We start from the raw sequence: 13,497 nt of genomic DNA, 5'->3' as shown, positions 1-13,497 counted from the left end.
AGTGGCAGTTGTCTTGTCACATAAACAATCCATGACCAAATGATTGGAGTTACAAACTCAACAGTAGTCCTGTTGGAATCAACAGAGTCTCTGGAAAATGTGGATGTGTTTTATGCCTGCTGTTGGTGCTCAGAAGCCATGCTATTACACAAAAGCTAAGCTAAGGAGTCAGTGAAAAATCACCCTCATTACCCTCATATTGTCAAAGGGCTTATGGTCTGTACCTACATCAAGGGTAAACCTGTTTGCTCTTAAGGTTGATTTGTTGAAATTTTTCAGATCAAACTGCAGCATTTTTTTGCTAAGAATTCTACATCGAACATACACTTGTAACTTCCAACACCTCCTCCAGACCAAGAAGTGTTTTTTGTCCTAATGTGTCTATTGCTTCTATCAACACATTCTGTAGAATTGTTGAACCGGATGTTTTGCAGCAGTTTGAATCTAAGCCTTTTCAATGTCCATCTAATCTGTCCCAGGGGGAAAAGTCAGAATGATAATGAGATAATTATTCAACCTCCAGATAAGGGTGGGGCAATTGATATACAGTAAATATCGAGCTGAGATTCTTTCACAACTGTCTAACACTGAGTTTTGCAAAAAACTTAACTCCGATCCTACTCATACATTTCAGAAAGTGGTGTATTCTTATTTGGACAGCTAGATAGAATGGTTGGATTTCTAAAGCAGAATTAGATTTTCCCTACTACCATCCTCCTATTCATCCTGTTATTTATACATTACCCAAGATTCATAAGGGTATGATTAAGCCACCAGGTCATCCTATTGTTGCCCAAATGGGGTCACTGTTATTCTCCAGAATTGGTTGATCAGTTTATTAAAGCTTTTGTACAACTGTTACCAGCTTACATTAGAGATTCAACTGACTTTATCAATAAGATTTCTGATTTGACTGATTTACCAGAAAATGCTTTATTGTTAACATTGGACATAACTTGTCTTTATACTAATATATCCTATCAAGGTGGTGACATTCTACAAAGGAAAACTGGCTCTGAGATCCTGAAAAATTATTGTTCTATGCTACTGGACAAAATTTCAACTTTCAACAACATGTTTTCATCTCAGGCCCCATTCCAACCTTGGGGAAAGGAATTTAATCTTTTAGCAGACTCCTTGGGGTGAATACATGGCTGATATCGGCATGCCTCAACCACAGGATGTTTTATTGACAATTTCAATATTTTGGAACTGTAAAGACCACTTTAGACCTGATGGGGTTCATCCAAACATCATGGGATGCCGGCTGCTTGGTGCCAACATACGTCACACTCTTGGAACAAGATAAGCATGAAGGACAGTACTCATAGGCAGAGTATACACCCCCCCTCTCCTGACCGTCTAACTCAAATCACCCAATGCTTCCAGAAGTTGTCCTTGTCCCAAATGGGGGCACAACAACACCCCCCTCTTCACCACACTCACCCTCTCCACCTCAATCACACCCACCCTCTCCCCCTCTACCACACTCCCCCTCTCCCCCTCTACCACACTCATCAATCAGGGAGCTAGTTCTACCCAAAGAGAGCAGAGCTCATCTTTCCCTATGTCCCACTCCTCCCCCCAGTCTAAAACGATTGCTTAGACAACTGTCACATCGTCAACAACCTTGTCCTTTATTTCCACAGAGCACAGAATATACTCGATGATGTGCTTCGGGTCCCTGCTATTGTGAAAATAGCAATGCTGACTGTTTTGAGTACAAGCTAGGACCCAGTATCTCTATTCCTGTGTTGATTAGAAATAGAAGGAACCGTGAGCATACAACCAATTAAGTAAACTTGTCTAATCTGTTAACTGTAACACGTCAACCTACTAGTCCAGGAACCCCTTTTATACGTATTAAGCTGGCTTTACTTAATATCAGATCTCTCGCCAACAAATCATTCTTGGACATTATAATATCCTACAACCTAGATTTTATGTTTCTCACTCAAACGTGGCTAACAAGATTGTAGTGCTGCAGTTCTTAACGAGACCGCACACGAGAAATGTGGCTATACGAATACATGTCGAAATGGTAGGAAAGGAGGAGGAGTGGCTGCCCTATTCAAAGATACATTCCAGTGCAAAGAAAATACACTAGGTAATTTTATTTATTTTGAATACCTCTGTTTTACATTGAAGGGTACCCCCAAAAGTTTGTTTTTAACCATTTAAAGACCTCCACGATATATACATTTTTTATCTTTATATGTTTATTGCTTATTGTATATTTATTATTATGAAGTATTCATTTGTTTTGATGTTTTCATTTGAGTATATATATTTTTTATTGTACTTTCATATATTTTTCTTTTTAAACCACATTGAATTGCTTCGATGTATGCTTGAAGTTTTAAGCTCATATTTACAAGGACGCAAATCTACAACTTCTGCCAATCAACTTATGTTCTTAAATATGATTATTTCAATTTTGATAGTAATTATTATTTACAAGTGCAAGGTACGGCAATGGGATCTATTTTCCCACCGAATAATGCCAATTTGTTTGTTGGTTATTTTGAAAAATTTTATGTATTTAATCCTTAGACCAACCGATACCAACAAAAGATTCAGATCAATTATATTTTTTATTGGTAGCTGTGATGAGTTGTTGGAATTTGTTGCTCTTTTAAATGGGTTTGACAAGAATCTTAAGTTCACATTGGAATAAAGTAGCGATCATCATTTTCTCCATACATGGGTCCAGAACAACAATGGTCCACTAACAACAACGCTTTACTAAAAAAAACTGATAAAAATGTTAATTTGATCAGTTAATTTAATGTCATGCTCTAATATTTGCAGATAATACTTTTTTCACTCATTTTAGAGGTTATCTCTTGCTGACTCCTCATTTATCTACAAAAGTAATTTTGTTCCAGCTGATGTCTTAATTTGGTGGTGAATTATGATGTTAACTGTTTGTGGGATGGGCCTACATATTTGTGGTGTCTCGCTTGTTTGTGTCCTGCCGTAGCGCTGTATCATCATGATTGGTCTTGGTTGATTTGATGTTGTCTTTCCGCCACTCATGAATTGTTGAAGTATCTAATGCGGTTTTCTATTTTGTTTTCTATTTTTAGCAATTTTGACTTTACACACTTTTATAAGTGAATGACTTGTCTTGGGTGTTTTTACCTTTTGTAATACGAAATATAAAATAAAGAAATATACCCAATTACATCTGTAAGAACTCTGATTTTTAAACTTCGTTAGATTTGCAGAATCATAGGAAGCATGAAATTACCCTTGGTTTTGATAATAAATTACTTTAATATTTAGCTTCACCTTCAATCATACTCTGAAGTTCATAGGCACTTTCCTACCTTTCAAATCATAGATCATAGAAATGTTTAGATATAAACACAGGTATGGTGCTAGAAATAGTGAATATGAGGTTGAATACTGGCACAATTGCATTTTAACTATGCCCGCATTGGTCAGTGTGAGAATAGGGGGAATTATGTTTAGAGGAAAGAAGGTACAGATAAAGAGAAGGACTGTGTTAGGAAAATTCATCAAAGCTCTTAATGAAATTCAGTGCGCTAAGCGGCACGTCAGGATCGCCTGACGGAAATCGATGCAGCTCTTTTGTGGCAAACAGGAGGGGCAATTCCGAGCATGGTTCTGACGTTTTACCATTTGACTTTGACGAGCATTTAATGACCCGTCAACGGCCAGACAGCAAATCTATTTATTAGGGCAGTAATATATGTATCCAGTGGCCAATCTTTAACTAATTGAACAAAAAATACAGAGGAGCCAAAAGTATTGTGGGATTGAAAATCTAAGGCATCAATGACTCCCTCTGAAATTGACCCAATTGTAATTTGGTATAAGCTGTTGTTCTTGGTCTACAAGTTTATTCCTCTTATTTCTATAGGTAAAGCAAATATATTGGGGAAGTTATGGTCCATGCATTTAGTTTTTTAGGTTTTCTTACTGAAACAGTATTGCAAATTACACATGCCTGCCTTGTTTCATGCTTCTTTTTGCCTGTTCGATTTTTTATTCTCATTCTTTTTAGTCTCACAGTCCAAAGCACAGCTAAGAGTCTTGGAACAGACCCACTCCGTGTGTACAGTTCCCTTTTTCTCTACAATGGGCAATTGGGTTTATTTCTGGCTCATTGCACCACACCAAAACCCAGCCCACCAGCGCTAAATACATCATGTATTACCTCCAGAGTATTTCTTTCTTTTTTCTTGGTATCCTTTCTCTCTCTCTTAACTCCTCCTACTTCATCAATGACCTGCATTCTCTCTCACTCTCACTTCCTGCTCCCACTCTCAACTCCTCCTCCCCCAATAACCTGTTTTTTTTTTCTCTCCCTTTCTCACTCTCCCTTCTCTCTCTCCACTCCTCCACCAGTGACCTGCATTTCCACAGTCACTGTGGTGTTTGTTAAGGGTTACTATTCCATCATGCCTTGGCTAGTCACTCCTGTGATCACAGCTCCAGAGCCCCAAAGGCTGTGTGTGCAGTGAGTACCGATCTTTGTGTGTGTGTGTGTGTGTGTGGGTGTTTAAGGTTCAGGCCTGTACTACGCTAGGTTCAAGCCTCATCGATCAATGAAGCACTTGTGGGGCCTGTCGAAAAGGGTGGTGGGGGGGTAAGTTGGAGAAGCCGAAGTGAAGTCCACTGAGTCAACGGCAGAGGAGACTACTGAGGGGGACGAAGGGAAATGATGTCACTACATAAATAATGCTTTGAATAACGCAGTCGGATGTAGCCAAAGCCCTGGTTTGACATGGACCAAAAGGACATGGTAAAAATAGAATGAACATTCATGATAACGGGCGGCCTGGCATTATTGAGAAACCCGATGAAGCTGATAGAGAGGACTCTGGAGTGAAGAGGACGAATCTGACCTTTAGCTGCACTGACAGTAGATGCATTCACATTAAGGGCCAAATATATTGTACACATGAGTGCATTGAAGTCTCTGCACGAGTACTAAACTCCGCTATATATACATTTTGCTATAATGTAATCACTGGGGCTTTGAAGTCAAGCTTAGGACTGAGACTGGAGAGATTGGTGGGCTTTCACTCTACTAGGAAGGTGAATGCACTGGCTTATGAAGGCCGCGCTATCTACTATCGATCTCCCCTTGAGTGCTCATTTGAAATGATTAAAAGGATTTTTGGGTGGTTCCTTTAAAGGAACAGAATATGGGATGATGCACCTTGCTTACTACCGGGAGAATGAATATGTCCCTTTTAGCTCCATTGGTTTAAACCACGGCACTTGCAAGCCTGGGTTGTGGGTTCCATTCTCATGCAGGGAGGCTATGAAAATAAATCAAACAATTCTGTAATTCACTCTGGATAAGAGTATCTGAGTATCTAATGACCTAAATGCAAATGTAAAAACATAAATGAGAGCATGAAAGATAAAAGTAATAGAATGACAGAAAGGGAAAAAGAGACCCTCAGTAGATCTTAATTACTTTGCACCTCTCCATCAGTCAAACTTCTGTCCCATGTCTTTATTAACATGAGACCACATTGACTCGGGGACCAAACTCAGACTCGCGTGGGTGGGTGGGTGGCATACATGAACACCTTGGTGTAGTGGGGCTTGTTCATATTCAAAGGGCTGCAGGTTTTCTGATTCTATGGTTCCGAATATATATATATATATATATATATATATATATATATATATATATATATATATACATATATATACATATATATACATATATATGTATAAGCATACGTATATGCATACGTGTATATGTATATATATATATGTATGTGTGTGTATATATATATATATATATATATATATGTGTGTATATATATGCGTGTTCATCAATATCCACTTGAGGCGCGTGTGGAGAGGCAATTATATCTTCATCTTCATCTTTGATCTCATGATGATATACTCAGATCAATATAAAACAAAGTAAACAAATGCACGCATCTTTACTATCAATAACCCACTGCTGAAATCATAAAGTCGGTACTGATCTCCTATAAATGAATGAGATTCATAAATGCTACATGTAATGATGCCTAGCAATCATTTTTATATATTTCTCAGTACCCTTGGATGGGAAATTCATTCACAGTTTTTTAGAAGTCATATTTTGCCTGTTGGATAGAATTAAATATATGGAATATAATATAATGTAGAATGGAATGAATAAAACATATGAATCAATGACTTCACTTGAAACTCCTGTTCTCATTCAACACATTTTCTATGCATTCTAGTCACACATGTTCTAATGCATTAATTATATTCCACAGCTTACAGTTGCTATGCTAGTGAGTCGGCAATAATAGAACTGGGCTTGAATCAATTTGAAACCTTATTGTACTATGATCCCTAAAATGCCAACAAATCATGTACAAAATTGCATAACCAAGCAACAAACCATTATGACCACGGCTATTTCACATGCTGCAAATTGTTAAAAATCTGGCCATATAATTCTGGAGGGCTGTATAAATATGAATAGAAGTATAAATATACTTTATGTACTGTCATTGTGCCTATCTATAAAAGCCAATAGCTGGGATCACCATCAAGGTCAACATTGCATTGATATGCAGTTGACACCATGTGTAGAGGTTCTTTCACTTGAAACCGAAAGTTTGCTCAATTTAATTTGTTTACGTGTGTGTTTAAGTAGTGAGGAATTAAGTCACAGTCTACATTCAACATATCATTACAACTGCAAAAAAACCTTTTTCTTCCCAACTCAAGGTTGTAACTTGGTGACATTGGCATTTGCCCAAAGTTTAACCTCTTTCTTCCACTCTCACCTTTCCCTCCCTTAATACGTGTATCTAAATAAACACACATTGAATGTTTATTTCCTTGAACGTATTGCTTTACTGTCTTGCATTATTGAAAAAATATTCTACACGTTTTTCCAGGTGAGCTGCTGGTGCGTCAGTCTGGGTCCGGTGTCCCAAGAAGTTACTGGAATTTCTCCTGGATGGCCGAGGATGAGCTGAACTCCCCCAAACCCATGGCTCCGACAGCAGGTAAGCATTTCGTTGTCAGAAACACTCAGATAAACAGACAGCACCTAGCATCAGGTGGTCTGGAGACATGACACTATTTTTATGTGATGTGACGCAAAGAGTCAGCACTCCATCAACGCCCATAAGTGTCTCTGTCTTGTTTTTCCAACGTTCTCACCACTTACTGTATGCTTTTCACCATCCCAGGTAATTTATAAAACAAAGCTTTTATATTTGCAGTTATTGATTGTCCTCTAAACAGGGCAAATATTACTGAAATTAGTTAAAGAGAATAGCTAGCTAATTAAACAAGAATCACTACTATGTTGCAAGTTTTTCAGATACAGTGAAATAATCTCAAAGACATTATATTTAACCATGTCTAATGAAGTGGTAATAAAACAAGTGTCACTGAAACAAGTATTTCAAGTGTTGCTAAAACAAACAAAAATACTACATAGTACATAGGATGAAAGAGGATTCATGAGAGATTACAAAAGTGGGCCTTGAGCAAGTGTGGACATAACCATGTCTAATGAAGTGGTAATAAAACAAGTGTCACTGAAACAAGTATTTCAAGTGTTGCTAAAACAAAAGAAAAATACTACATAGTACATAGGATGAAAGAGGATTCATGAGAGATTACAAAAGTGGGCCTTGAGCAAGTGTGGATTTTGTCCAATTACTATTTATTGAATATTTATGAGACTTATGTTGTCAAAGAAACTGAGCAATTCTTTGGAAAATTGGTCTCTTGTGAAACTTGAGCACAACTTGGCTGATTTCAAGATAACCCCGTAATGCCAAAGTAATGAAACTTCATTAAAATTCCATTATTTCCAAATCTTATTTGAAATTATCCAGGCATTAAGAAGTAATCTTGTGAGTGCTTTGCTTATTTCTGGATGCTAAATCATCAAGTCCACTGGAGCTGCAAGCGAACACAAGGACAGATATTGCATATTTAATAAACATAGATTCCAAAAATACAAGTTGAGAAAAAGTCAACTAATTACTTTCTGTCAGGACTATAGGGCTCTCCAGTGCCAATAAATGTCTACATCAAAGAAATAAAATCACTTGAAAGGCCCATTTGATTGTTCAGACCAGTGAAATACAATGGTAGATGATAGCCAATCCATTGTCTGTGAGGCTGATACCTGATGCTAATTTTCACCATCAGGTACACAGATTCTAGTAACATGTTACAGTGGGGATACCAAGTATTTGATACACTGCCGATTTTGCAGGTTTTCCCACTTACAGAAAAAAAATGACAGACTTCTACATGTTTTGTATCATAGGTACTCTTCAAAAGTGAGTTACGGAATCTAAAACAAAAATCCAGAAAATCACATTGTATGATTTTTAAGTAATTAATTTGCATTTTATTGCATGACATAAGTATTTGATACATCAGAAAAGCAGACCTTAATATTTGGTACAGAAACATTTGTTTGCAATTATAGAGATCATATATTTCCTGTAGTTCTTGACCAGGTTTGCACACACTGCAGCAGGAATTTTGGAACCACTCCTCCATACAGACCTTCTCCAAATCCTCCAGGTTTCGGGGCTGTCGCTGGGCAATATGGTCTTTCAGCTCCCTCCAAAGATTTTCTATTGGGTTCAGAACTGGAGACTGGCTAGGCCACTCCAGGACCTTGAGATGCTTCTTATGGAGCCACTCCTTAGTTGCCCTGGCTGTGTGTCTTGGGTCTTGTCATGCTGGAAGACCCAGCCACGACCAATCTTCAATGCTCTTACTGAGGGAAGGAGGTTATTGGCCAAGATCTCGTGATACATGGCCCCATCCATCCTCCCCTCAATACGGTGCAGTCGTCCTGTCCCCTTTGTAGAAAAGCATCCCCAAAGAATGATGTTTCCACCTCCATGCTTCACGGTTGGGATGGTGTTCTTGGGGTTGTACTCACCCTTATTTTCCTAAAAACACGACGAGTGGAGTTAAGACCAAAAAGCTCTATTTTTGTCTCATCAGACCACATGACCTCCCATTCCTCCTCTGGATCATCCAGATGGCAAACTTCAGACGGGCCTGGACATGCGCTGGCTTGAGCAGGGGGACCTTGCGTGCGCTGCAGGATTTTAATCTATGACCGCGTAGTGTATTACTAATGGTTTTCTTTGAGACTGTGGTCCCAGCTCTCTTCAGGTCATTGACCAGGTCCTGTCGTGTAGTTCTGGGCTGATCCCTCACCTTCCTCATGATCATTGATGCCCCACGAGGTGAGATCTTGCATGGAGCCCCAGACCGAGGGAGATTGACCGTCATCTTGAACATTTTCTAACAATTGCGCCAACAGTTGTTGCCTTCTCACCAAGCTGCTTGCCTATAGTCTTGTAGGCCATTCCAGCCTTGTGCAGGAATGCAATTGTATCCCTGATGTCCTTACACAGCTATCTGGTCTTGGCCATTGTGGAGAGGTTGCAGTCTGTTTGATTGAGTGTGTGGACAGGTGTCTTTTATACAGGTAACGAGTTCAAACAGGTGCAGTTAATACAGGTAATGAGTGGAGAACAGGAGGGCTTCTTAAAGAAAAACGAACAGGTCTGTGAGAGACGGAATTCTTACTGGTTGGTAGGTGTTCAAATACTTATGTCATGCAATAAAATGCAAATTAATTATTTTAAAATCATACAATGTGATTTTCTAGATTTTTGTTTCCGTCTCTCACAGTTGATGTGTACCTATGATAAAAATTACAGAGCTCTACCTGCTTTGTAAATAGGAAAACCTGCAAAATCGGTAGTGTATCAAATACTTTTTCTCCCCACTGTATGTAAGAGATTCCATGTCAGTCAAGTCTTTCGGTTTGGACTAACATTGTAAAGTCTTCAAGCCATTTTGTTTTGAGTGTGACAGCATGGAAAGTACAAGATAGATAGCAAACAGGACTACCTAATGCTATCAGACCTAGAGTATCTTGAGCTTCCTAACACACACCTCTAACTTAAGTCCTTCATCCTCAGCTACTGAACTCCTTCCGATCCCAATGCAACATTTAATCATCCTGTCTTTGAGACACTTTTAGATTTTTCTTTCTACTTGGTAGTTAACTCCACTGATCTTTCCCAGGTGTAATTAAATTATGAAAAGGAGAGGATGAAAAACCATGTTGTGTCTTTCCAAGATTTGAGTTTAATAGCTCTGGTCTACACCTGTCGAAAAATGTGGGCACAATCAGAATGTGACCATGATCAGGGCATATTACCAGGAACAAATGGGGTGTGTAGTGACATAACAGAAATGCTTTTTATGGTATGAAGGAAATGAAAATATAAGTTTTACTTATATATTTAAATTGGTTGTTGACAATATAAAAAAGGAGTAACACTTGACTGTGTGGATGTTAACACTTCCGTGTGGTAGCATGATGGGGCATATGCATTTATGTATGAGCATAGTTCCACGCATGAATATTTACACTTTAGTCATTTAGCAGACTCAACTTATACAGAGCAATGTGCACTAGGGAGTGCATACATCACGTACTGGCTTCCCCATGGGAATTGAACCCACAACCAGAAGCGTTGTAAGTGCCATCCACTACTTGCTGAGCTATATTAGACTTTCTGTTTTTAATGCAGGTAAAATGCTGTTTCATCCACTTAACTATGCTGGCTATGTTAACAACTTAACTCTCAAAGCACTACTCATGCCGCAACTTAGTATCCTTTTAACTTAATTGTACCTTTAACCATAATTTTGATTATTAATGAATATGCTAGAGAACATTGTATATGTTTGCCAGGCCGTAAATATGAAGTTGTTCTTAATTGACTTTCCTGGTAACATAAAATAAATTAATACAAATATTTATTTACATAGTGTCAGTCTAAATCAAACATCCCTTTCATTTGACATCACTGAATAATGAGTGACACTTGATACGAGTGTTCAGATCCATTTAGACACAAAGTACAACATGATAATAAGTGTTGTAATGAAAAACATCATTTCATTTGCTATATAAAGGCAATATTGTTAATTGAGTATTTCAGCCAAGGTTGGGGAGGACCTGAATACAGATTATCATGTAACCAGTGAAATGTCATTGTACCACAAAAGTTATATTTACTCTGTAACTTGAATCAGTTATAGCTACAGCAAATAAATATTAATCAGATTATACATCGTATTTGTAACTTCTTGAATTGCCTTTTTCAGAAAACATAACAGGACCTTTTTCTGTTTTTTCAATTGCGTTCTATTCAACAATGCAAAAAGGGGCATGTTTAAATTTGATTCAGCTGAACAAGTCTGACCATACTGTAAGCCAGAGTCCAATAATGACTCAACAAATGCATTTGTTGGATCCTTTTGTCTTTTTCTAAATGGGAAGTAGTCATAATGTTTTTAACAGGTACCTAATAATTTATTATATGTACAAAGTAACCTAACCAACACTCACAATGTAAAGGGTTATAAAAAAGTACAGCATTTATAAAAATAATAATAATAATGGATTACATTTGTAAAGCAATTTCCATTGTTCTATAATAACAGTTTAAAGTAAATAAATAATGCATTAGAAAGTAGCAATAGGCAAAGGTTAAAACCACAGAGTTAAACTTGAGTTAAAGATCATACAAATCATCCTTTCACTCATTTCAGAGAAATGTGCATTATTTCTGCCCTAAATTCTGTCCAGATATTAGTACACTGCAAAAAAATACCATAAGGGAACGTAAGCATCATGGTACAACACCAAGTCAATTAAACTTAAGGGATGTCAATCTGTCCAGTTAAGAAGCATACGTGTTTGTGACTCAGGTGCCCTGGAGAGCAAGGTTGGTCTGGGACTGGAAAATGGCCCACAACTTGCAGACTGGCCCAGAACCCATGTACAGTTCCCAAAAAGAAATTCACACACAGTCCACTATATGATAATAAACAATGATGGTCTGAATTTGTTGGCTGCTAACAACATTTGATTTAATATTCCAGTATTTAAAAATTAAGATGGCACCAAAAAACTGTCCTACCTTAGACGATGAGCAAGTGTTCATTGCAGTGTAGGGATTTTATGTCTGCCTTGCTGGCTTGGAGAAAGTATGTATCCGCATCTGTGTGAGCAATGGCTCTTTGTCTCCTTTCTTCTTTGGTGCCTGTGTGACCAGGTTTTCATGCCATCCTTAACAAATGCATTCCAGTCCTTGAAAATGTAAGGCAGACTGTATAATATAGGGAGTGTGTGTTTTCAAAATAAGTAAGCCATTTCTATTGTATCCATCCTTGTGATGAAATACATTTTTCCATTAGAATTAAGAATGGTTGGGGGTTGGTTTGGATGGGAATTGAAAAACATCTGTAGGTCTTAATAGACTGAGGGCGTTTTAAATAATCATAATGAATTGTCTTGTTCCTTGACCCTGCCTCCATTTTCTCCCTTTCTTTGTCTTCTCACTGCTCTCTGTTTCTGCATGTTCTTCATGAATTTGCAAAAGAACAATAATCAGTTACCTAAAGTAGAAAATCACTAACTAATTTGTTAATATTAATCCTGTTAACATATATTCTACTGTGCACAGTTGCATTGCTGCCTCTGTCATAGTCTCTGCACTGGACCCTTCCACCAACATCACAGCAGCCTCAATCACTTTCTCTGTCTCCTCATTCCTATGAGTCACCTGTGGCTGCTTTCACATGTGGAACAGAAAAATAAAGACAATTACATTTGATCCACACAGCACTATTATTTTAAACCAATAAAACCAAATTGTGCATCTACCCTATAGATAAGTGTCCCTTTCTCTTGGGCATTTATTTTTCTTAATTTAAGAAATATATGTATTTACAAGCTACAGCTAGTCATCTTTCCCATGTTACAAACTTAATTACTCTTTCTTCTCTTTGATTTTTTCTATGCCACCCTTTTCTCCTTTTCTTTTCCTCACCATTTAAAGAAACTTAAAAGACATAGAAAGAACTCAATGGACTATAAAAACTTGAGTGCATCGTATCACACGGACTCACTCAGCTCCCATTCCAATGAATTGCCCGAACCCGAAAGACAAGGACATAATTGATCAGGCACTGTTCAAGTTTTCCAGGGACCCTCACAGCCCAGCACCATCCAGCTGTATTGGCATTTGCCAGAGAACACCAGAATTGGCGAGTCCGTCACTGATGCCTTGTTCTCTTCACAGATTAGAGCAGGTTCACACTGAGCATGTGACAGACATGAAAGAGTCTGGAGAACGTTATGCTGCCTGCAATATCATCCAGAATTACCAGTTTGGCAGTGGGTCAGTGATGGACTGGGGAGGCATATCATTGGAGGGTCATAAAGACCTGACTGCTGTAAGTAACCGAGATGAACAGATCCAACTTGCACTGGTACAGTGGGCCCTGGGTTCCTTATGGTGCAGGACAACGCCCGGCATCATGTGGCCAGAGTGTGTAGGCAGTTCGTGGAGGATGAAGGCATAGATGCCATTGACTGGTCCTCATGTTCCCCCTTACCTAAATCCAATTGAGAACCTC

At 38.2% G+C, this 13,497-nt stretch overlaps 1 protein-coding gene across 1 annotated transcript in view; it reads left to right on the top strand.

Moving 5' to 3' along the window:
- The window catches only part of alk (ALK receptor tyrosine kinase), a 630,515-nt gene that overhangs the window by 210,966 nt on the left and 406,052 nt on the right, over window positions 1-13,497 (top strand). The window contains exon 2 of the mRNA XM_020053911.3: window positions 6,900-7,010. Coding sequence (XP_019909470.3) covers window positions 6,900-7,010 — 111 coding nt within the window. The remainder of the gene's footprint in view (window positions 1-6,899; window positions 7,011-13,497) is intronic.

Source organism: Esox lucius, chromosome 15 (genome assembly GCF_011004845.1).
Source record: "Esox lucius isolate fEsoLuc1 chromosome 15, fEsoLuc1.pri, whole genome shotgun sequence".
Taxonomy (NCBI): domain Eukaryota; kingdom Metazoa; phylum Chordata; class Actinopteri; order Esociformes; family Esocidae; genus Esox; species Esox lucius.
This window is presented reverse-complemented; position numbering and strand designations above follow the sequence as displayed.